The following is a 25,469-nucleotide window of genomic DNA, read 5'->3' on the forward strand; positions in this document are numbered from 1 at the left end:
GGGTACAAAAGCAGCTTCCTCCTAACTCCCTTCGATGGGTATATAGAGCTTTCCTATAAATACTGGCACCTTTCTTTGTTAAAGAGGGTTTTTACTTGTTTTTTATTTTTTAAATTCACTAATTTGACTGTTTAGGTTAGATGACTGGTAACTGCTGATTATGGCAGGATCCTGACAACAGTTTAGCCTTGTGTGTAACTACTCATGTGATTAAAATCAGACTTGAGTGGGAGTAAACTTGTGATTCAAGTTACACATGTGCGTAAGTGCTTGCAGGATGGGGACCTAAATTAGAATCTGCCTGAAGATGAACTGAAGTCTGATAATCTACATGAAAGCATTAATAAAAAAATTCAACTTATGACACCAAGCTGGGTGGGGTAGGGAGGCTGTACAAAAGGATCTGGAAGGGTTGGATTAATTGACCAAGGCCAGTTTTATGAGGTTCAACAAGTTCAAGTGCTGGATGCTGTACTTAAGTCACAATGAGCTGGTGCAGTGCTGCAGACTGGGGCAGAGTGGCTGGGGAAGGCCATGGGCAGCAGTGGGAAAGGACCTGGGGATGCTGGTCAACAGCAGCTGGGCCAGAGCCAGCTGTGCCCAGGTGGCCAAGAAAGCCAAAGGCACCTGGGCTATACCAGCAGTGCAGTGGCAGCAGGAGCAGGGCAGTGACTGTCCCCTGTGCTGGGCACTGCTGGGGTCACCTCCAGGGCTGTGCCCAGTTCTGGGCCCCTCAGTTCAGGACATTGAGGGGCTGGAGCGTGTGCAGGGAAGGGAACGGAGCTGGGGAAGGCTCTGGAGCACAGGCCTGAGGAGGAGCAGCTGAGGGAGCTGGGAAAGGGGCTCAGCCTGGAGAAAAGGAGGCTCGGGGGGATATTCTGGCTCTGCACAACTCCCTGACAGGAGGAGACAGCCAGGTGGGGTTCTGCTTTTCTCTTGTGTACAAAGCTATAGGAGGAGAGGAAACAGCCTCAAATTGTGCCAAGGGAGGTTCAGATATTGGGAAAAACTTCTTCACAGAAGTTGGAAATGGGCTGCCCAGGGAAACATTGGAATGGGCTGCCCAGGGAGGCGGTGGAGTGGATTTCTATTCTAGAGAACAATCTTATCCTTTGCATTTTGAAATGAAGAGAGGTAGAATCTCTTACAGGACAGCAAGCTATAGCAGTATAAAGCTTTTATGGTTGCTACTACTAATAGTGCAAGAAATGAGCAGTACAACTTAGCTGTTACTAGTATGTAGCAAACTGGAAGACTAAGAAATATAGAGAGAATAAATCTTATTTATCAGGGGACTTACACGGTATGCAGTTTTATATTAATTTTTTAAGGGAAAAATGAGACTCCCTTGTCCATATTAATGGAGTTTTCCATAATAAAATTTTGCTTAGTCAGTCCTTTAGTAAATGAAATTATTTTTTCAAATTGAATAGCTCAAAGCCATTTGATGTGGAGACCCTGTAGCCACACACTGCTACAATTTGACTTGCATATTGTTAAAGAGGAAAATGTAGATTTATTAATTACTTAATAGAATATAAGGGAAATTGTCCTGGATTTGCCTTGGAGCTCTTGAATGAGATATTTATATAGAAAAGCTGTAAAATACTTTGTGTAAAAATAGTACCTTCAGTGCTGTGAGTATTCTGATGGTGGTTGGGTCTCACTCTTTCTAATGCATTTCTGTTTTAAGAATTTAAGTTGTGTATGTGAAGGAGGTGTTTATTATAAAGGAAGTTTCTGATCTCTGTGCTCATAAAGTTTTTGCTGGCTTTTTGTGAGAATCACTTTGGCCTTGTTGGAGATGGTGTGGGTATGATTTACTGGTGGTTAGGATATGCAGGAATATAAGAGGATGATTGGGCAGCAGAGATTCTGATGTCTGGGAATACCATCTATTCCAGGGTAGTGGTGTTTTTATCTTAATACTTTTAAGCATTGGTACTTCTTAGGATACTTCTAAATCGTTATTTTAGAAACAGTACGTTTCCAATACTTTGGTTATAGTAAACATCAACCCAAGCTTTCTGTTGCCTCACATAGGCTTCTTTTTTGCATACAGACCCTTTACCTTCCATGTTACTCCAAATATCTTTTCTTCCTTTTAAATATCTAGTGTGAAACTCTCTTGGAAATGAAATACAAGTATTGTAAGTGCTGTTATTTCTTTGTTTACCCAGATGAGCAGCACTGTGGCCAGCCCGATGTCGGCAGTTGCCTCTTCAAGCAGTGGAAGAAAATCAACAAGCTTTACACTTGAATTGCAGAGTATGATGTGAGTACTCAAACTATCTGGCAGTATCTGCATTGTGTATTCATCTTTTAGCTGATGTCTTAGAATGTGTGAGTAAGGGTGATGGAGGGAAGAAGAGCAGGTGTTAGTGATGGAGCTGTTAGTGTTTTACTTCTGATTTGTAAAACATTCAGAGATGACTTGGGTAAATAAAACCCACATCCTCTATTGAAAGGAGGGTAAATGCTGCTGAGTAAAGAAATGTGTTTTTAATATTTGCTTTAGAAGTCTTTTAGAGTCCTGTATTTCTCAGCCCTTCATCAAAGAAAGCTAAACTTCCTGTTGTCATAGATATGTTTTTAAATAAATACTTTTTATTAACATCCTTCAGTGCTAATACAGAGAGATAAATTGCTGAGATCATAATATTACTGATGAAATTATGATATGGAATGCTTGTAAAAAAACTGGGGTTTGCCAGACAGGAAATAAATTTATTAGAAAAATAAGTTACTTATTCTTTTAAAAGAACACTGGATTCTCAGAAATGCAGGTTCAAGGTGTGATATTTTATATGATTTTGTAATTTGGTGGTGAGAGTAAAAACTGCTGCTTCTAGTCATGTGTTGTAGGCCTGCCTTTGCTGTTGTATAACAATTTCTCACCTGATTTACTACATGGGCAGTCGATGCATAAGGAGTTACTTGTCTCTATTTAAATGCTACAGAGAGTTCCCTTTGCAAAAGTGAAAGATGTAATTTGTTTTCATATAAGTGTCCTTATGAGATCACTAGATTGTTGTCAGATGGATAATGAGATACCTTCCACTGAGAGTATTTTTCAGTATAATGTAAATAAGAGTGTTGCCTTGTGCATCGAATCTTCTAATATAGATGAGTACATTGTGACAGACCCAGTGTTCTACTGTATTTAGTTTTCTTTGGATAGAATAATGGTACTGCACTCTCTTCTTCAAGAGACTTCTGTTTGGTAATTGTTCACATCATTAAGGTCATCTATTCTGAAAAATGCAACTATTGTTCTTGGTTGAGAAAAATAAATGTAACTGTATTTAAAAAACAAAACTTCAGAGTCGAATCCTGTGCATCAGTTTGGACCAGTATCTGGGGAGCCTGCATTTTATTGGATTGTGGACTTCCTGATAAAGTGTTTTGAAACTCCCCTTCCCCGCCAGTGTACACACGATTCTGTCAGAATGTAGAAGTTATTGTTGGCCATATAAATGGAAGGAATAGATATTTTCCTTTTGCTTCAGAACTGGTGCAGTTATCCTTTGAAAGCTGTGCAAACAGATCATCTGTGCTCCAGAGTAACATATTTCACAGCTTCATTAAACTAGTAGGAACTGAGGAAATTCCTTGACTGCAGTGAGCACATTGAAACTTAAATTTTTATTGTTTGCTGTGGAAAAAAAAAAAGGAGACTTTTGAAAATGATAGAGTGCCAGGGATGAACCATGCAGAAAAAAAAGACAACTGTTTCCTTTGGCCAGGGCCATAAAATGAAGTTATGCCTTTAAAAGAACTTTCTGTGCTCTGACAGAAGCTGACATTTTTTATAAACGATGTGATTTAGGAAGTTACGGATTCTCTCGTTTAGGCGATTTATAAAAAATTCTTGCTGACATCTTAAGATCCTGGGAAATAGCTAAGACTGGAGCAATGCAGTGCAAAAAAGGTAACATCTTCTTAAAGAAAAGAAAATAGAGGCTATCTCTGCCTAATTTCTTATTGTCAAGAGAAGGGTCACCTAATTGCTATAGTTTTCATAGAGTAATATGAAGAGTAACTTCAACTGGCCCTGCCTTTCTCAACAAAACATGTGCAGCAAGAAGATGAACTTTTGAGAAATTAGTCATATAGAGACATTAAGTGCTAATCCAGAATGTCAAGTAGTAGTTTATGTTGCTTTTAAAAATGGGCTGTTGGATTTTAGGGATTTAAAAGGCAGAAAGAAGAGAAGGTCTATTTTTGGAGTTAAATATCAAATCCTGTTGTAATCCAATGGCAAGATCTGGAAATCTCTAGATAAGAGTACTCATGGTCTGAAGATGGTATCTTTGATTAGTGTATAATTTACAGCACAGAAGTGTTGAGCTGGTGTTTGATTCCGTGGAATGCTTGAATTTACATGTAATGTCAAGCTTGTGAGTAATCGCATTTAAGGAGAGGATGTTATTCATATGCTACATTTGTTACATACATTACACCTGTTTTTGAACCATGGCATTGTAATGGAATGAACTGAATCCTATTGTAGTATTGTGTTTTTATGATAAGTTCAGCAGGGTTTCTTGATTTATTTGAGACGGCAAGAAATACATAGGAGTCTTGAAATCATAAAATACTGCAAAAAAAGCTGTCTCAACATGTGTACAACTTTTTCACTGTATACATAGATATTTTACTAATGAAATGATTCTGTTTTTCCTTTAAGAATATTTAAGATAGGTCCTTGGATTTGAAGGACTTTTTTGTGTTTGAGAAAAGAATCTGGTTTGTATGATGCCTAAATAGTACTGTGTAATTGGTGATACTGCATGTGCTGATTACCTTAAGAAGAATGCTTCTTAATCAGATTGTCACAGATCATCCAAACACAAGTCAATTTGCAGTGCACTACCTTTTGCATAGTTATGTTTGCCTTTTAATTGTTTAGACCTTGGGAGTTAAATTATATTTATGTTATACTAATTTAAAAGAGAAAAGTGCTATGTAGAGATTACTTCAACTTCTACATCCTTTACTTGTATTTGGATTTTTTATTATGGTACCATGGAGTGTTAAGCAATAGCTGTTAATAATTTTAAAAAGAGTTTTCAGTACATCTAGTGCATTTTGCTGAGGTTTGTTTTACTTAACTTTGGCTGATCTACAGCCTGTTTCTAAATTAACTGCTCATGTTAGGTGGGTTGCACTTAAATTACAGTTCTGCCCAGTAGATTCACAACCATGCTGATTTCACTGTAACCATTAAAATTCATAATTTGGTAGAGATCATCTATTTTCTAGTATAAGCACTACTTGCAGGGTGAATTTCTGGAAATCATGACAGTCTAAAGACTTATGTTGAGCAATTTGCAGCTACACAGGGAGGTTTTTATCTCCTCTCAGTAAAATGCCTTGCCTTCTCAAAGTTATCTTAGCTATTTACAAAAATTTTAATTATGGTGATCTGAATTTTCTTAATTAGCTTTTGTGGTATGCTTCATACCAAAAATCAAAATTTGATGGTATAAGATTAAAAAGATAAATTGTAATGGTGAAAGTATTGAGGAAAACAGTGTTTTAATTTGGTTTAAGTCTTTCTGGTTATTGACTGTATTTGCAGAGGTGAATATTAAAACAATAATACACATTACTATGATATCAAATTCCTGCTCCTAATTGATTGTGGCTTTCCAGACAGTGAAAATGTGTTCAGTTGTTTCAAATGTAGTTCCTACTTAACTTCCTCCAGCTTGTCGCTTACACTCACCTCTATTAAACTTCTGTATTGTGTTAGTGTGTAATAGAGATACTAATAAATTCTTCATGTTCCCTTTTTCTTTATGAATATATTATTTATAATATATTTTTCTTTTTTTTTAACATTCAGCAAATTATGGGAGACACCTAGTAAGAATTGGGGCCAGTTCTTAAATCTTTATTAAGACTCTCTGAACCTGTCTCCCTGACTCTTGGGATATTTACATGATCCCTGTTATTAAAGCATTTGAATGGTTTTGTAATATTGCCAATAATATTTCCCATTTTAGACTGGGTAGTAAATAGTGGTTCTAGGCCTCTGGTCACTCAAGGAATATCTAGAATAAATGTGTTCTTATTTCAGGCTTGCAATCACTGCATGGTATTTTTTTTATCCTCTATAAGGCATGAGCTATAAAATACACTATTTATTACCTGTTGCCACCTTGCAAGCTTGTCAATCAAATAAATCATCTTAGGGGTTTAGCTTGTTTAGGATTTCTCATCCATTCTGAGATGACAACATCTTAGGGAATATCATTCTAAACTTTTGAAAGTGCAATGGAGTAATGGGAAGCATGGCTTCTGAGCTGATCTGTCCTCCCGCCAATGTATTTGGATAACCTCTGCTGACTTGAGTTGGATTACTGCTTGTTGGCCACTGAATCCTTGGAAGATCTCATTGGTTTCTTCTAGTATCTGATGCTAAATATTTTTTCATATGCAGAAATGAAAATTCTGTTTGATAACCATAGTACTTACGTGTGGTAAAACAATATTTTCTTATCAGTTAGTTCAGGGAACTTGTTGCTCAGTGCTGAAGAAATGCCCACTGCATGTAGCAGTAAAGAAAAGCTGTGATTCAGGAGCTGTGCTTTGCTAGATTTGTGTGTTAATCCAGTTGTGAATACCATAATCACCCAAATACTTCCAGTTATTCACATTACATGCTAACTAAAAAAAAGATACTTAATATGCGTTTTGGGCTGTTTACAGGACCATTGAACATTTTACCCAAAGGGTTTCACTATGTGGCTTAATAAGATGGCTTTTAAAAATACATTCTCTGATTTCTAGATACTGTACAAAGTCTTTGCCATTCTTGCTAGCTCTTAAGGTCAGCTGGCTACTGGGTTTTTGATAAACATCTAAGTTTGTTATCTAATCTTCAAAACACAAATGGCTTTCTTGCATCTCTTTGTGACAATGGGTTTGTTGCTGCAAGTCCAGTTTACAATTGTTAAACTATTCCCTTGATTATTTTGTGGTTTTATCCTTTTATTTTTCTATTGCATCTAAATAATGTGTCAGCTTGACTCACCCTGTGAGGCAGATACAAATGTGGGAACTGCCATTTCCCTCATGCAAGGTTCCTCATGAGGTTTCACCTCATGCCAGGTTCAGTTCTTCCTCAGGAAAAAGTTTTTAGCATGTTGGCTTTCATATGTCTTAGGTTTCATGGAATGCTGAGCTCATGCAGACCTTGGTTCTGCTTGAAACAAGTAAATGATTATAGGGACTAGGAAGTTATGCTGAATAGACAGTCTAGATGATTGTTTTTAATAAAATAGTCCAGAATTTATCTAGCACAAAAGGAGCATGTGCTTTAGCTGAATGTTAGTAATTATTTTTATATCACACTGTATGATGAGATATGGTAGTATTCACACTGCCCTGCTGTGGCTGATACCTTATGACTTCTTTTGGTTGTTTGTTTATCCATCTTTGCTTTGAAGTTGATCAGTAAAGTCATCTGACTTTGGATAGTTCATTTGGCATGATGATGGAAGAAAACATCAGTAATGACCTGGCTGAGGGAGCGCTTTGGTTAACCAAACTGTAATTTGGGACTGTAAAGGATTTCTCTATTCTGTCCCATACTTGTTTACCATATTTGAACCCAGAATTGTGCTGAGATTGCACTGTTTAAAAATAACCAGTTTAGCCTACTGAGCTGAAACCCTTCCCTGCAAATACTCAGGGAGCGCTTTCCCCCTTGGGTAGAGATGATGGAAGGGCAGTGGCAGCAGATGTGGTACGTGGTTATCAGATCATGTGTGGCTGTTCCTATCTACCTCATTAAATACATGAGGCAAGAGTGGTATGAGATAGAAAACTAGGGCCAGAACTAAGTTTTCCTTTTATAGGTAGGATGAAATACAGGAAGGAAATTCATTAGAGAGAAATTACTACAGCTTTTTCTGATGCGGATGTGGTATTTTGAAGCTTTTAAAGGCAGAATCTCTTCTTTGCACAGCACTTAGCTCAACAGGATTTTGCTGAGGAGGCCTGATAGGGTTTGCAGAACTATTAATAAAAGATGTAAGAGCTGAAATGGAGTGAGTTTCAAAAAAGCTAAAAATTCATTTTTCAGGCTTCCATATTTCTGTACTGCATTTAAAGTGTAGTTATTTTAGGCCTCTCTTTTGTAATAGCAGAGTTTCATTTTACCTTTTAGTAGCAGAGTTCACTTGAAATACAACCTGAACTTGACCTTATTAGTGTCAAACAGTCTGAAAAACACTCATTTTATGTCTTGCTTCTTTCTCTTTTTTTTTTGCTGAGTATCCTGTCCCTATTTATGAAAAAGCAAGAGGTGATGGAGGATCTTAATTAACATCTTGAGTAGTACGCACACATAGAGCAAAGAAATTGTTGAGTGTCTGTACAGAATTATGAAGGAACATTTCTGCAAATAATTTAAAAATTACATTTGTACTCAGTCTGAAAAAGAAACATGAGAAGGATGTTTTTATGAGGGAAGACTGGAGATATTAATCTGGGTAACAGCTTTTTCTATAAACAGAATTAGCTGAAGTTTAGCATTAGTCTGGGTTATGTGTGTCTTGTGTTTCTGCTCTACTAGTACTTTATTTTTCTCTTGTCAGTTCAAAGTTAATGTAAGTTTTGCAGTTCATTTGTGAAATCAGTTTTGCTAAGTATGAGAAGTTACTCTAAGTTTACTGTGTCCTCAGTTCTACTCAGTTTGTTCTGAGTTGCATACAGCTTCTCAAGCTTCCTGTGTTTGAAATTTTGTTTTGATTTGAAATATTTTAAGATATATGGTTCCAGGATTTTGAGCTTAGATTCCTGAAACTTTCTGGTTTCAGGTTTTGACAGGTTGCTTTAAGGTATCATCTAGTACCTAAGTAAAAGATTATAAAATTTGGAAACGATTTACCCTAGTTGAGTGAAGACATACATGTTGTAACCAAATACTGATTAAGCCATAAATTAATATGATAATTAAATTCAGCATTTTTAAACTTTTTTTATTTCCCTAGTGTAATAAATTGTAATACATTAGTTCTAGCAGACTGAACCTGAAAATCCAGTTTAGCTGTAGCTGTGGCCATAACTGGCAGATGCTGCTGAAATCTTTAAATTGCAGCTTCTTGCATAATTTTCAGTCTGTTTGTTTTAGTCATATTTAATTTGACACTACTGATTGTATGTAGCATGCACTATTGTTACAGGACACTATTCCTCTGTAGAGAACCAGGAGCAAGGTGGACATTATTCATCTACAGAGAACAGCCAAACTGTGCTTGGCTTTTTCATTCTTCTGAAGTAATTCTGCCCCATACAATTATTTCCAGTTGGATTAGGTAATTAATTGAAAATGTACAGTTTGGATGTCTGTAGGTGACCAGAGTTAGAAGGTAAGTGCTGGTTGCTCTGTGTCCCGGGGACTGACTCAGAGCAAGTTCCCCATAGCAGCTAGTTCTGGCTCATTCAGCTCTCAGCTCTGTGGCATTGGAGGCCACTGCTTGTCTTTTTAATTATATATTTTTTCACTTTCTTTCCTAAAGCACAAAAGCTGTATTATCCTCCCCAGATTTTGCTGGAGTGATGCTGAAGTCTGCTCCCCTGGTATGTGTCCGTCTCTTTGGAGGTGCCTGACAGCCCTGAGCAGTTACAGAAATGTGCTTGTTTTTCTCTATCATTGTGAGTTCAACATAGTAATTTAGACTATGACGTTCTCCCTAAATTGGTCTGGAAGGTGATTAGTTTATCCTTGGATCCCACACTGGCTCTGGGACTTAAAATGAACCAGCTAAATAATGGTAGATGGAATATTTATCCTCCTGCATAGATTCTAGTACTTTGAGTACATAGCACCATCAATTTTTTAAAATGTAAATAAATAGCTTTATTGTACTTTTAATTTTCATCATGTTAATCCTACTCTATTATTTGACTTTGTTACATGTATAAGAGATATGTAAAAAAAAATCTAGATAATATACTACATATTAAATGTCACTATCTCTTTATATGATGTTTGATTTTAAATCCCTCAGACCAGTATTTGATCTTTTCATTTGTTCCTGTAGGACCTTTTTTAATGACACATGAAGGCATTGCAGTGATTAGAAAGGAACCCACCTTCCCCTCCACAGCTCCCAGGGCTGTGAAGTAACTGAATAGTAGCTGAAATTATTATTTACCATTTCTAGAGTCAAGCTGCAATTTCTTGCAGCTTGACTCTAGAAATGGTAAATAATAATTTCACAGGTGTGATAAAACTGGATGGCAGAAACCGCAGTAAGGACAGTGGCAAAGTGGGAAGTGGGTGGAGAAAGGACAAGAAGGAGAATGGTCTAATGACATGTGCTAATTTATTATACAAAATCATATTGGCTGTTTCTTTAAGATGTTAACTATGACCTGGTTTTAGTTTTAAAAAACACTACCAAGGACATGTAGTTTGTGATTAAAGTTCTTTTTGCTTTTGTAGAAAATGCTGAGCAAACAACTTATTTGCTTTCTTGATTTAGTGACTTCTGCTTCTTCAGTTTTCGGACAAAAAGCTCTCAGGACTTTCTGGTGTTAAAAAGCAGCAGCTTCTGACCTAATGTACCCTTCTCTGAACGATAATGTTTCTTTGTTACTTATTTTTAGCTCAGATTGTTTTTCTCCCCTTTCCCCCAACATGATTTGTACAACCTTTAGAAAATTGAGTAGTTGTGGTTTTGAATCATCCTCCGTTTCTAGACTGAATGAGTATTTCTGAAGAAGCACAGGATTGCTTGTGAGTGGACCTTTTTCTTACTTAAAAAGGCAACAGCCGTGACAGTTTTACCCCCTGAAAAAAAGCAGAAAATCTATAGACCCTTAATAGACTGAATAGTGACCCTGGAAAGGACAGTGTGTTAAGTACTTACTTAATTTTGTACCAATGGTATATTGCTAGCAGATGTCCTTTGTTTTGTTTTTACTGTGATTCAGAGCCATTTGTATAAAACATTTTGAGGGAGTATATTTTGGTCCTGAAATAAAGCATGACTATCCATTTAGAAACTACAGTGATACTTCATTGTGTATCAGTCTATATTTGACTCCTTGTTTGGGTTTAAAGCCTTTAGCATATCAAGTACAAGTACTGTTATCTTGCTGTGCTTTTGGTGAAGCACAGCAAGATAGCATGAACAGCTGATGTGTAAATACTGATTTAAAAAAGCCTTACAGAAATAAATTTGAATTCCACAAAGTATAAATGAATGTGTTTGGCTGTTTTAAGTGTGGGAGAAAGCTAATGAATTTGATGGCAAATTATTTTTTTCCTCTTAAAGTAGTTAGTACTTTTGTATTAAAGAAGATCCCTGTTAATTCTGCAAATAAGGTAGCTCCCTTCTCCCTTCTAAGCCAATCTTGTAGCTTTTATATTCTGAATTACTCACAGGCAATCCATACCTGAGGGGTCAGCCTGTGCTGCTTATGTTGTATGGATTTTTATTTAAATGGGTGCATACACACTCATTCCCAGTGCCTTGCCAGTATTCCTGCACCAGTTAAATAATAATCTCATCAAATCATAGAAAAATTAAGGTTGGAAGGGATGTCTGGAGGTCATTTGGTCCAACCTACCAGATTCAAATGTTAGGTCTCATTGCTCCACAACTATGAGAGAGAAATGCACTTTTATTTTATAGTCTACCTGGTTTAACTGCTATAGCTACAGTAGGAGACTGCTTTTTCCAATATAGCCAAGCTACTGTAACTATTCTGGAAATACTTTTAAATGTAGACTAGACTTTAATATTAAAGTAGAGTCTAAAATTACTAAATAAAATTAGATTTTGACTTTCTGGGAAGTCCCTTTCACTAGCCAAGTTAAAAGGAGAAAATACATAGTCTTTATGGAAGGTATGTATCAGTGTGGTTTAATATGTGACTCTGTACCTATGACTACTTTTTCTGTTAGACTGCAAAGCTCCTGCTATTATGAATTTTAAAATGTAGACTTTGGAGTAATTCTGCATATTTCCCTGAAAAAAATATAATGTAATGTTAAATACCTCTCTACCCTCCTCCCCCCACAAACCATCTCTTATCTGTTTATAATTCTTTGGAGAACCTGCACAAAAGCAGGGATAATTATTATTGTACAGTTGTGCTTCTCAGTTATGGTAAAATGTTTTGTGTTACTGTTAAAACCAGAGTATGTTTTATATGGCCACTATAGTGCTAAAGGTTAATATGAAAGAACTTTCTAAAGTAAGGAGTTTCAGCAAACCTGGAGACTTGATAAAGTATTGGAAAGGATGAAAAAGTATCCCTCTATTCCTCTCTTTTTTTTTTTCAGGAAAACAAGGTATTCATGTTTTCTTTAAAATAAATTTTGTCTATTTCTTTCTCTGCATGTTTATATATAGGCTTATATAGAAGCATTGCACTTTTCTAATTTCCAGTTCATATGAATCTACTTGGCTATCTGTGAGGAAACATGGGAATAAATATGTTAGGAGGCAGGAAGAGGATGATCTGTGGAAATACATTTCCATAACATCCTTTTACTCCTCTACTGCTTAGTAACTTCCAATTGAATGTGTATGTGTATAGTTGGCAGATTCACTACAATCAGATCTTTCTCCTATATTTTATCTAATAATTTGGTAAGTCAGTCCAATCAGTAACAGTGAAGGCAGACAAAAAACTTTGTCTCTTTATTTAGAGTCTCAGTAATTCTAGTTTTACTTTTGATAGATTAGTTGTAGAAATCAACATCTGTGTAGGTCTGAAACACTTAATAAAAATAATGCCATTAAAATTAGCTGTATGTAAGTTTGCTTTAAAAAGTGTAGAAGTATAAATGCTGATTGTCATTGACTGGGATGTGTTGGGAGAGTTGCAGAAATAGTGTTGGTCCTGGACTAGGCCCTTCTAGGTCTGTTTGTGCCGACTGCTATAGAATTACAAGGAAATAGCCCTATGCAGTGAAAACTGAAATCTGCTCAACTGAACCAGCTTTAATACAAGTTAAACAGGGCTCGATCCGTATCTGGTGACTTCAAGAGAAAAGCTCTGTAGAGGTTGGCAAACTTCTCTATTCTCTGTTTCCCTGTTAAATGCCAGTTTTATTCCTTCAAGAATGAAACTCTCTTTTGGAAAGCAATATATTAAAACAAGCTCTGCCTGTGAGTTTGCGCTGGCAGGATCTCCTGCTTTGCCTGCCCAGGTACGTTCACATACTGCTGCAGTTGTGTGCCTAGTGCTGACTTTAAAGTGACAACTCGGTGTCTGTTGTGTCCTGTTATGGTTCAGATGACTGAAAAGATAAGTGATCAAGTTATAGAAGGGGAGATGAAACTCTTGGGGGTTCTTTCTAATGAATTATAGAATTATTTTTGAAAAAGCAGTGCAGTGTTTGAATAATCAAGTAAAGTATTTTTCTGGAGCCAGGATTGCCATGGTAATATTTATCTTTGAATTCTTAAGACAGATAAAAATCAAAAGCCCAAACCACCAGCTATTTTTCTTTAATGTTTAGATTAATCCAGAAAAACAGACCAAAATTTTGAAAATGGCTTATTTAAACACAGATTGATTGACCTGTTTAAGGGGCATTTAATTTCTTTCACAAAAAGACTTCTCTCTATAGTGTCGTACAGCTTTAGGGAAAGTTATTAATTGATTTATCATTATGATCCTTTTGAAACAGGGAAGATGTAACACTTATTTTGTAAATTGCAAATTAAGGCCCTGGGCAGAAACTTCTGGACATCATTTAGTTTTAAATGGAGCCCTTTGTCTTCTCATCTGTTTTAATAAAGCTTTTCTAGTCTGATTGAAGTAGGTGATAGTGAAATGTGTTTGCTATCTGTAAGGACGTCTGATTTTTCTGTTGGCAATGCTGTTTCCTCCGTTCACACACAAGTGAAGATAGTTGTCTTAATAAAAATAAAGTAGGAATTAGACTTTTTTTTTTCTATCATTCTTTGGTACATGTTAGCTTGCCATGTGGCTTTCCATGTGTGCCACATGTTTCTTGTATAAGCATCTACTATTAAACACAAGTGTTGGTAGCTCTATCACTAACACTTCACATGCCCTACACTGAAAAGCCAACATCCTCTCCAGCTGATGAGAGCTGTTGCTGCTATTTTGGTAGTCTTTTGTTGCTTTAAATGTGGGGTGATGAAAGCATGAAGAACAGCTGCTGCTACTTTAATCCTATAAGAGAGGTAATATTCATGTGTTTTTATTTGTGGTTGGTGAAAGACTCATTTCTTTCTTGTTGTAGCTGAAAACAAAGATGTTGGGGATGTTTCAGTGCTGATTATAAGAATATAGCTGCCACTCCTGGAGTTGAGAAATTCAAAAAGTAGTCCACCTATTATAGTCAAGGGTGGAGAAAAATTTATTCCAGTGCGTTTTAAACTTCAAAAAGCTTTCAGTGTGTTTGGACTGAAGGAATAAGAAGTGTCAGCACGCTTTTAAACCTCTGCAGTTCAGGTTTTGCCTAGTACAGTAGTTAAAATTTAAATTACTGAAGTTATTCTGATATGCTTGCTTATAATTAGTGTAACAGCATATATATGTAGTCTTTATTTTTTGCCAAATGGAAAGGTCAAACATATTTTTCATAAGGGTACTCATGAGTTTCACCAGTATGTCTCAGGACTGGTCTCTTGAGACTGTTGGTAGAAAGAACTATGTGACTGTCTTGATATCTTCTTAACCTTAGGATTTGGCATGATCAGTCTTGGATTAAGAATTTGAATCACTTCTATGTCTAGGTCAGGACCTCTATCCTTAAGTCACCTTGGTTTGTCATCCAAAGTAAGATGGCCTAAATTCAAATCTACTCAATGTTGAAATACTAGAAAGCAATTTACCTGTAACAGTGTCAGTTTTCAGAAATCTGAGCTACTTTGTGAAAATTTTAAAGGGATAGTCCTTTACCAACGATGAAGCTTTATAGGAGTTTTTAAATTTATTTGAACCAGAACAAACCACTTTACAGCAATGACCATTAGTTGAGTCTTGTAGCTACTTTTGACATCTGACTGTAAAAAAAAGCTAGCCATGAACATGACTTACCTAGGTAGTTAAACTGACAGTTCAGTTGTTTTGTTACTGAAGCAGGGCTGAGCCTACCAGGTAATTCAGTTGAGGTTTTGAATTTTCTTATTTGGTCAAAATATTAGTCTATTCTTACAACTAGGATGTGCGGTTTTTAATTTTTTTAATTTATCTTTGCCTGTACTTTAGTTTGTGGAATCAACATTTGTCCGCTCTGAATCTTGACTGAAGTTATCTATCAGACGTTTAAGTATTACTCTCAACAAGAAAAAAAAAATAGTGGAACTGATTCCTATTGTTTGACTCGTTTGAAAACTAATGGTTCAACTCAAACTTGGGTCTTTTCCAACCTAAATTCTTCTATGATTCTATGACTTTTTTTTGTTGCAATTGCAAATTAAAAGTGAGTTATTACCAAATTCAGTAATAGAAACTGGAAGCATTTTATATGTACTTTGCATGGCGAGAACACATTGTCAGCAGATTATTTGGATTATTTCAGATTTTGAAAAGGATAATAGCACTGACTTTGCTGGGAATGAGATACAAATAGCTGTGCATTTACTTAAGCATTTTGCTGCATTAAGGCCCCTTTCTTTATAAATAAAACCTGTCACTGAAGCCTAGAGATAACAAGACTCATACTTGTTATTGGCAGATTTTGGGCATGCAGACAGAATCCCTGTAGATAAACTGGGATGTGAGCTTGTACTGCTTTGTTCATTCTGTCACACTTGGATTTATACCTGCTTTTTCCCATACTAAATGGAAAGTTGTTAATTCCTTTTTCATTCAAGGATATTGCAACCAGTTGAGTAAATTTGCGTGCACCTGAGCACATTGCTCACAGCAGCTTGAGTCACTGGAATATTTCCATCCTACATTTTCATGTGGGAAGTTGATTATGTACCAAAGCCCTTACCTTTATCAGTGAGTGTCACTTGTTAGTCACTGAATACAAGAGGTGTAGGACTTGGTGGGAACTAAAAGAATCTACTTATTCCTGTCTGAATCACTGAGGCAGGATTCTGTTCTGCCGAAACCTCCCTGACAGCCAGCTGTCTCACCTGCTCCAAAATCTCTAGTGAAGGAGATTTTTGGGCAATTTTCACTGAACTTACTTGTTTTTTGGATAGTTACTCCTTTGTTTCTCTAGAGAAATGATGGCTGTAAAAAATTACTTGGTGTTGTACAAGACTGTAAACAGAGTAAGATCAATGAGTGACTCTGGATATAATGTAAAATTAGATTGGATGTGGAGGATGTATTTTATCAATTCATAATAGTTTAAAAAGGAAAAAAGTAGATGTCTGAAGACACAAACAGGCTTTAGAAGATACATAGGTAGAGTACAGACCCAATAGGCACCCAGATAATCCAAGATGGGAACTTCTATTGTGGCATACATGCCGTAGCTGAAATCTGCCATGGAATACTGAACTCCTTTGTTTCTGATTTGTTTTTGTCTATTACCAAAATACTGAGGAAGGAAAAGTTGGTCACCAATTACTTTACAGTGATTTATTCAGTTCCTTCAACCTTTTCACATTGATCATGGTTTCTAAAACTGTTGCTAACAATTTCTCCGCCAGAAATTCTGTGTTTTGGAATTTTCCACCCCCCTCCCCACACCTTCTCCCTTGAAAGGTGGTGTCCAACAGGAAGAAAACCTAAAAAGTTCTTTCTGAGCTCTCATCATTGAGATAGGCAGAAATTGTCTATTTATTTCTGTATGTGGCAGGCCTGATAGTATCTGTGAGAATGAACTGAACACTTGCCACCAGTTTGATCTGGAAGTATTCTTAATTAATCAATTTTGTTGTCTTTTCACCTTTACACTACATCTTCACGGGTTGACTATTTCAGCCTGGCAGTGGTTTCAGTAAGGAGTGTATATGTATCAGGACCAGATAAAGGACAATACCTTGCATACCATGTAAGCTCTGCTTTTCAGAAGCTGACTGAGAAAGAACACAGTGATCAACTCTTTTTGTTCAGAATCCTGTATAGTACTGTTGCTATGACCAAGGCAGTTGGTGCGGTTTTTTAAATGCTGTGAATTAAAAAAAAAAATTAAGTTGCAGCCAAAACCAGTTTTCTAGTTGAAATACCTTTAAGTTCCAACCCAAAATAGGGGACAGCTATATTTGGTGATGGCACAACTGTTAGCATTGCTTTTTTCAGATTTAAAATATGCTTACACAAAGAAAATGGAAGCGTTTTGCTGACAATATTTGCTAAGCATTTTCCCAGCAAGAACCAAAATTACCAAGTCCTGATGTTGTGAGTCATAAGTACGACTTTTTAATATTTATTTTTTTAAGAACAGTCTTCTCAATTATATATCAAAATAAGTTAACCTTGGAGACAACTTTACTTGAATAAACACATACTCAGCAAGACTGAACTGATGATGCTGTTTGTAAACATTCTGCTATTGTGACTGATCTGTGTTGTCTTATAAAGGTCACACCTATGGATCAGTATTTTGTGGCAGGCATTGAGCAAATGTATGACAAAACCATAATCTTCAGAATTCCTGTAAAAGAAGTGAGGGATTCAGGGTTAAGATGTCTGGGATTTTCAGGCCAGGAACTATAAAAGCCATACTAGATAACTATTGCCATGTAAAAATCAGACAGTTGCAAAATTTTTAGTAAGGTGCTCATATTCTTTTTGATGATTTTTGAAATTAGAAGAATCATATCTATGATCATTACAAGAGCTTCAGGTGAGTTTGCAATCAGCTTCTTGTGGGAGCTGTGCCCTGTTCTGTCAGAAAATGGATGAGATAGTGGGACAGTAGACAAGTGTGGTGATGCTGAGAAGCACCCTTGAAAGAGAAGACCAATGGCCAAGAACTGGCATTTGAAAATGGGACCAGACCTATGCTCCTTATTTTCAAGACCTGAGACTGAGAAGATCATAAGTATGAGAGATGAATGGCAGAGTGCTGAAAGGACAAGTTTGCCAGAGTCAAATATTTGGCTGTGAAATGACGTTCTCCTACTACTTTTACCATTACAAAATGTGTGAGAATCTTTAAACCAAACAAATTTACAGGGAAATGTGAAAGAAGCATTAGAATTGCCATGAAAACAAGCTGTGTTACATGAATTACACATTGACAAAACGTGTGCGTTGCCTGAGCCTTAGTGCTCATGCCACCCTTGAGCCTCTGTGCATGTTATCAAGGACAAGTATTTTCTGGTGCTCCTCTCTGATGCATAATCCCAGTCTAAACTAGCTTTTCCTATGTATTAGTTTTCCTGCTGGAGTCCGTTATAAAACAGTCTTGCAAAATATGTTCCCAGAGGTTGCTGTCTCCTGACTTTGTTTTCCCTTATTCCAAACACTGAAATCAAGTTAGAGGTTCCTGAAGTATCACAGTTGCTTCTCTAATAGCATGCAGACTGGAGTAGTCAAGTTTGCTGCTTTTTACAGATGTGTATGGATATATGCTTGTGTATATATAAAACTGTAATGAAGTGAAAATCTGGAGGCAATTTTTCTGTGGCAGACCTGTGTAGACAGAGTTACTCAGAGAGCTGCCACGGAGGGCAGCGCTCCTGAGGTGAACGTGCACAAGTTCTGTTCCATCGGAACAGAGTGAAAGGTTCCCTACGTGAGTTCTTGGAAAAGCTGTGGGTCTCCCCTGCTAGGACATTTGTTAGTAGTCAGGAAAGGAAAGAGTTTACAGGTTAAGAGTATGAAGTAAGTTTTCCACCATCTGACCTTTCTCACATGCTAGCACAGAGCAGCTTTTCTGTAGCATCAAAAGATGTTATTGTTTGTCAGAATAACTCTGCTAATAAAACCTCTTGTACCAATGTATCTATTATGTTATAAAAAGTGTGCTACTATAAGCAGTTGTATTGGTGTAACTGCATTTAGCTAGGCCTTTTGCCATCATCACTGTCAGTAGAAATTTGCATATCTAACATACTCCACTGCTTTTCAGCATTACCTGGGTCCTTCCTTAAGGTGCACCAGATAAGCAAGTGACAACAGTTCTGTAAGGGGCCAGTGGAAGAGGAATACAGCTCTAGGCACTAGGTTGGTTACAAAGATGTTGGGATGTATATCATCCAATGATTTTTTTTTTGTTATTCTAGAATCTGTAAGTTTTTGTGTTTTCCTCTTGCTCCATGAACTGTTATTCTACATGTAATGCAGCTGAAATCAAGTAAGTATGATCTGATGTGCATCAATGAACTTTCTGGGGTCTGGTCTGGAGCTATTATTTATTTATGGGTATTGTCCCTGGTCTGTGTGTGGTAACTGCTAGAATGCTCTCAGGCTGTGGTAGTACAAAGCAAACCGAGTTTGCATGAATGCAGGTCACCTTCATGAGCCTGGTCACGTTCATCATGTGCACCATGAATGAAGGTAGAACAACTCTGCCCTTGGAGAAATCACTGCTGCACCTCGCATTAAAGGCTTGATTTCATCTGGTTAAGGAAGTGTAAGGCTCATGCCAGGGGGTATTTTATGAGTGGTTGTTGTGTGTTTTGGATACGGATTAATCTTTAGAATATTTCTTAGAAAAAGTGGATGAAGAAACAAACAGTGGTGTAAAACTTTGCAATCAAATTAGTGATGTAATAATCAAAAGCCAAACTCTTATTGAGAAGAGACAAAACCAGTCTGTGAGAATTGGCAGATACATGTTTTTTCCATATGCCATGCATTAATTACAGTTCACAGCTTTGATATTAGTACTTTTTGTACTAAGTTGTCCACCTTATTCCTTCTCACAAAGGAATTGTTTTTTTCTTTCTTTGTAGGATTGATTCATATTTGTTCATAGATGAGAGAGTATATCACTGATATCTAGGCATTCCTGTTTCCAGAAAAAATGTGGAACTCAATCTTCCTAAACTTGGTGATTTGTGGTACAGCATATTGCCTGCTGAAACTGTGCCTGGCTGGGATTCTTGCTGTTGTGAAGAATAACGTACTAGAATTTCATGCTAGGAGCTATTTCTGTTTGTTTCTGCTTGAGTTTTCTTTTTGTTTGGTTTTTTTTTTTTCTTTTTTAACCAAACACCTCTCACATAATTTTCTTTATAAGTAGTGTAATAAATGTGTTTTGTAGCATAAATATATTTGCTCTTGTTTGACTGACTCTTCAGTCACTGTATTCACTTCTTTACACTAAAGTTTACCATAATGAGCAGCTCGGAACAGTTTACTTTCTGAAAAACAAGTGACTACTGGTAATACTCAAGTGTGGTTTGTAACATTCCAGAACCAGCTAATACTAAAATACACTATTTTTTCCAACCTGAACTTCAAAATAATAGAATATGGATCTGGCATTGAGAAATACTGGTTTGAAATGTGTATGAAATAGATTTCTGGTGAAGAGGGAATTTGAGAAATACTTCTTTAAGAATTCTGGTGAGATACACAAACCACCTTCTGTAAGCTCTCTGAACATAACTAACATGCTGCTCAGTTTATTCAAAAAAGGACTGTAAATTCTGGAAGTTTTAACTTGATATGTTTGCAGGTAACATGATTGATGTGTAACTCTAGAATGAAAGGAGTATTTAGAGTCTTGGCTATCAGTTCACCAGTTCTTATTCCTTAAACAAAGACAGGTCAGATATTAGTCTTGTCCTCTGTAAGTGTTAGTTTCTGGCTTCATCCTATGAATACAGACATATGTAAACTCAGGAAATATCCTAACACTTGAGTGTCTATTGATTACTAAATTGGGAAAAACAGAATAGTGGAGGGGGGCTAGCCTATGTCACAAGATTTTTTTTTCATAGCTTCTCAGAGGTATATCATATTATAAATGCATTAGAAATGTTTTGCTCTGAGGATATGTAGCATTCCTATAAAGGTTAAATCAATAAAAATGATTTGGCCACATTCCTAAGCATGGCTAGAACAGGTAGCCCGTTGTTTAAGGTACCCTTGAATTTCTGGATCAGATTATTATGGTGCAGCAAAAAGGCTTACTAAAGGCTTCTTACTGTCTGCAGACGTTCTGTGTTTCTATGTGAAGATATCGTCAGCCTAAAAAAACCTTCAGATTTTCTTTGCTACTGAAAAAAAAGAGCATTTTTATGTGTAGAGGTCTCAAATGTTGTGCTGTGTGTGCTGTAAGTTTTAAAGGAAGTTTTGCAACAAGAAGGGGTGAAGACACATCAGTAATTGGTAACAACCAGGTACGTAAAGAAGAGAAAGAGACATCTTTTAAATCAGTGTTAAGACTAGTAAAATTGCTGCCCATTTAAGTATCTTTTTTAGTTTGTTTAGATTATTCTTCTTTTATGCATATCTGCTGAAGGGGAATAGCCATTGTATGATGTATATTTACTGTATCTAGCCAGTTCAGTAAGCAAGTAAGATTATGAAATGTAATTGTAGAAGACTTCAAACTGTTACTTCAAATTTGTCTAACTTTATACAAAGCTGATAAAAATTTAGTAGCTATTAAATAGTGTTTATTCCATACATCTGGTTGATTTAGTAGACAGACCTGAAGTCTGACAGTAGACTGTTTTTATAGATTTAGTGCATTTTAAAATCTTTCAGGCACGTTGAAGAGCTACTGTATATTATTGTTACAGGGCAGATTTGTGTCTTACGGTGAGTGCATGTGCTATGCATCTATGCTCCTGACATTTTTATATAGGTTTTATGGAGCACAAGCTTACTGTAAGAACATGTCAATAAGATTAGAGTTCAGATTCTTATGGGTATTTTAAATTTATTTCTCTCAGTCTCACTGTGCCCTTTAAGAATGCTGGAATTAAACCAGTGCCTTTTTATCCTTGCTTCTTCCTTTTTAATATTTTTTTTTAAAGTGTGCGAGAGATTATATTATTTTTGAATTCTATCATAAAATGTGAAATTGCGAAGAGTAATTCTGATGATAAAGCACAGAGCCCACACTACTGGTAACTGGGACTTTTATGTCTCAAGATGTTTTTCAGTTGTGAAAATTTGATCAGTGAATTAACCGCACATCCGGCTACACACATCTTTGATCGGAATTGGAACATTCCAGCTCGTGTGTGTGTCTGTGCGAGCTGGTTCCCTCGAGTAGATTTTACACATGTGCACTACACATGTGCCTTGAAATTAGTTAGTAAATTAATATTATAATTCAAAGTAATAAAATTACACTTTTTCTAGCCTTTGTTTTGTACTTAATGAGTATTATTATAATGTATCTTTTTATCTGGGCAAGCTCAAGTCTTCATTTCTTTTAAGATGGATTAATACACAGTTAGCTCAGCTGTAATTAAGATTTTGCTTTTGCTTTTAAAGGTAATATTAAAATTTTACTTTAATGAGCGTAGAACTCCAAATTATTACAAGGTCATGACTGAGTTAATTGCCATCCAGAATAACAGAGCATGATTTTAGGTCCTATTCCTGAAACACTCTGAAATTAAAAGTTGTTCTAGCATTTGCATATGCAATACACAGTGGTGCACTAGAATGAAACTGTTCTAGCTCCAGTATGAAAATGATTTGCACTGTGGAAGATAACTTTCTTTCCATTTGATGCTAAATTAATTTTTTTTGTTACTTAGATGCTATTTTTTTGTCCAGAAATGACTGCACTTTTTCTGAATGTTGATTTCTTTAATAAAATATAAAGAGTGTAACTTCTGAATTTTAGTGTTTCTGTTTATGCCGTCTAATCAGAAAGGGGGGAAATAAAAATATACTGAATAGCAAGAAAAATATAGCACTTAGTTTTGAATGTACAGAGTTGGATGTAAGAGGGGTGGGAAGGAAGCAAAGTGAATGCCCTTTTTGCAGAAAATCCTTTTGGGAAAAGGGAACATTTTTACTGGTGTACACGAAGGTACGGCGCCTAAGTAAATAGTTGCTGCTTTCTGGTCCTGTCAGTTTTAAATAAACCATTCATTGTTATGGATTGGTTATTGCACAAATACCCAAACGCGGTGGAGTTAAACTTTGATACCACTGATTGGAAAAATGCAGATGATGAACTCTCTTAGTGTGAATTTATATGGATGGTCTTACTTAGAGGAAATAAGTTTTGCAGATTGTGTTAGGAAGTAAATATACTGCGGGCTGTAAGTAATCTGTCACAAAGCTGCTCCTGTGCTCGAGTATTGTACGATAGCTGGTAGAATTAATTCATCAAACTCTTGTTAATATTGAGTCACTAAGCTAGACCAGATGTGTCCCTTCAGTGTTACCGAGCAAATGTGACACATATTTTTTTCCTAAAAGCTTTCTATTTAAAGGTGAATAGATGATGCATTTGAGTGAAAGTTACTCCTGGAATTTATACAGAAAATGCTGCAAGGACATAAATATCACAGCAGTTCAGTGTTATGGCTCACCTGAAAGGCTTTTGGAGACATGTTAAATTAAAATAGCAAATTCTGACACTATGGTCCTCAAATTTTTTTTTTTCTTTAAGTTGTATCTTAAAATGCCTTTTAATTTCCCTTGAATCCTGTTTAATTCATGTAAAATTATTCTTGCTGATTCTAGATGAAGATTTGTGCTCATAGTAAATTTTTAATGTATTGTATTATTACAAAAATGCAGTTGTAGATGATTATGAGCTCTTGGCAGAACAACTCTGCGTTTGTATTAGGGATCTTTCCATGTCAATGTGGTTGTGATGGTTTTTTTTGTGAGCCCCTTCAGTGGAAATATATTGCACTGTGTCAAAACACCAGGTGACCTACAAATAAGACTACTTTGGCTAAAATGTGTTTTAATTTTGAAAGTTGAGGTGAGTTAAGAGTGGCCGGTCTGATGCCCATAAAAGCAGTTTCTCTTGTCATTGAAGGAGTAGAGGGTATGAAGGGACTGACGCCAGACATGTCTCTCTCATAATTTTTACCAAGTATTCTAAAACCAGTACTTCTGGCATTTGTTATTTCACTACAAGCACTAACACTTAAAATTTATCTAGAGCACTGTGGTAGCATTAATAAGCATAGTTGTATCAGTACAGGACCCTGGCAAGTTCCTCGACGGCATGCTAGCAAGATATGTGAAGAGTGGCAAATGTTCTTGGGGTACTGCTGGCAAATCTGAATGCAGTAGCACATTATCCTTTATGGCTTTAATGCTAGGGTGGAAAATATTGTACTGATTGACAAGTCTCCTAAATTTATGCTATTGCTAGTTTGACTTCTTTAACTTGAATGTCATGATTTTAGAAGTGTAAGTTAGTAGGAATTAGAGGCTTGAACTGTATACATGTGTGTGTTTGCACATACACAGCTCATTAACATTTCTTAAAAGAAAGAATATCCTGTTCTAATACCACACACAGATGCATTAAAATATTGTGTGTTTTTAACTCTGTCTTTTCTGATTTGTATTTATATGAATTACAGGTCTTTTGAGGGATTAATGCTATCTGGTAGTCAATGTACTTAGGTGTAATTATTTATCTATATTATTTTTTCTTAATGAAATCATAAGCAACCCTTTCTTTTGCTTGTGTGTATAGGGTCAAATATATTAAATGTGTCTGATAGAGAAATTCAGTTCAGTAATTACTAATGACTTGTAACATCCCCCTGCTCCGATTTGTTCCAGCAGAGCCACTGCACACAACATATGGTACTTGATGTACATGTGTGTCTGTGCATATAGATGCAAATGCATCTCGTTAGTGTTAATTTTCATTGTGATCAAGGCCGGATCCTGTTCCTCTGAACAGTATTATGTTATGTAACTGGCAGTGGCTCTGTCTTTCTGTTTCAGTAAACCACAGAGTAGATTTAGATCTAAGATATCTGACCATGAGGGATAAGTAAACAATGGTTTGGCACACTTACGGTTCAAATAAATTCTGGGGAAAATAAATGTATGTAAGGTCATCAGCTTTTAACTTTCCTTAATCAAGAAAATGAATGATAATAAATTTTAAGTCACTATGAAATGCTAGCAATTCGGAGGAAATATAATATGTAAAATAAGCTGTCTATCAGAAATATAGTAATCATATTTTAATGAATTCCTGCCAAAAACTTTTGCCATGGGGTTTTTAGCTATAACATATTAAAACTTAAAACTATTGTTAATTCCAGAATGGCCTGACCTTAATGAATATGGCATTTTTAAGAGACAGACAGCAGAAGAAACTGTTTCTACCCTTCTTTGTAAAAATAAAGGTAGTTTTATTGGAGATGAAAAAATATTATTAAGGAAAACTATTATGAATACAGTGGATAATGTACAGAAATACTTTTTAAGGCATCTTACGCACTTAAAGGAGAATGTAGCCTTTTTGCTTTAATCTTTTGCTGTTCTAAACTTAATTTTTATAAATAAAAACATTTAATAAGGAGTAGGTTGTGCAAAATAATTCAATTGCTCTGATTAAAATGACTTCAGCAGTTCAAGAGAGTCAGGAGAAAACCGATGGAGTTTTCCCTCCTGGGGCAAGTTCCTACATGAAATAGGAAACT

At 36.1% G+C, this 25,469-nt stretch overlaps 2 protein-coding genes across 4 annotated transcripts in view; one reads left to right on the plus strand and one right to left on the minus strand.

The window, feature by feature from the left end:
- The window catches only part of RUNX2 (RUNX family transcription factor 2), a 216,668-nt gene that overhangs the window by 185,081 nt on the left and 6,118 nt on the right, over positions 1 to 25,469 (minus strand). The gene's annotated exons all lie outside the window — the stretch shown is intronic.
- SUPT3H (SPT3 homolog, SAGA and STAGA complex component) overlaps positions 1 to 25,469 on the plus strand; it is a 256,275-nt gene that overhangs the window by 8,265 nt on the left and 222,541 nt on the right. For all 3 annotated transcript variants that reach the window (XM_066547590.1, XM_066547591.1, XM_066547592.1), the window contains one exon: positions 2,181 to 2,275. In XM_066547590.1, coding sequence (XP_066403687.1) covers positions 2,181 to 2,275 — 95 coding nt within the window. Of the gene's footprint in view, positions 1 to 2,180; positions 2,276 to 25,469 lie in introns of those variants that run through there.

This window comes from Molothrus aeneus, chromosome 3 (assembly GCF_037042795.1).
Source record: "Molothrus aeneus isolate 106 chromosome 3, BPBGC_Maene_1.0, whole genome shotgun sequence".
Taxonomy (NCBI): Eukaryota; Metazoa; Chordata; class Aves; order Passeriformes; family Icteridae; genus Molothrus; species Molothrus aeneus.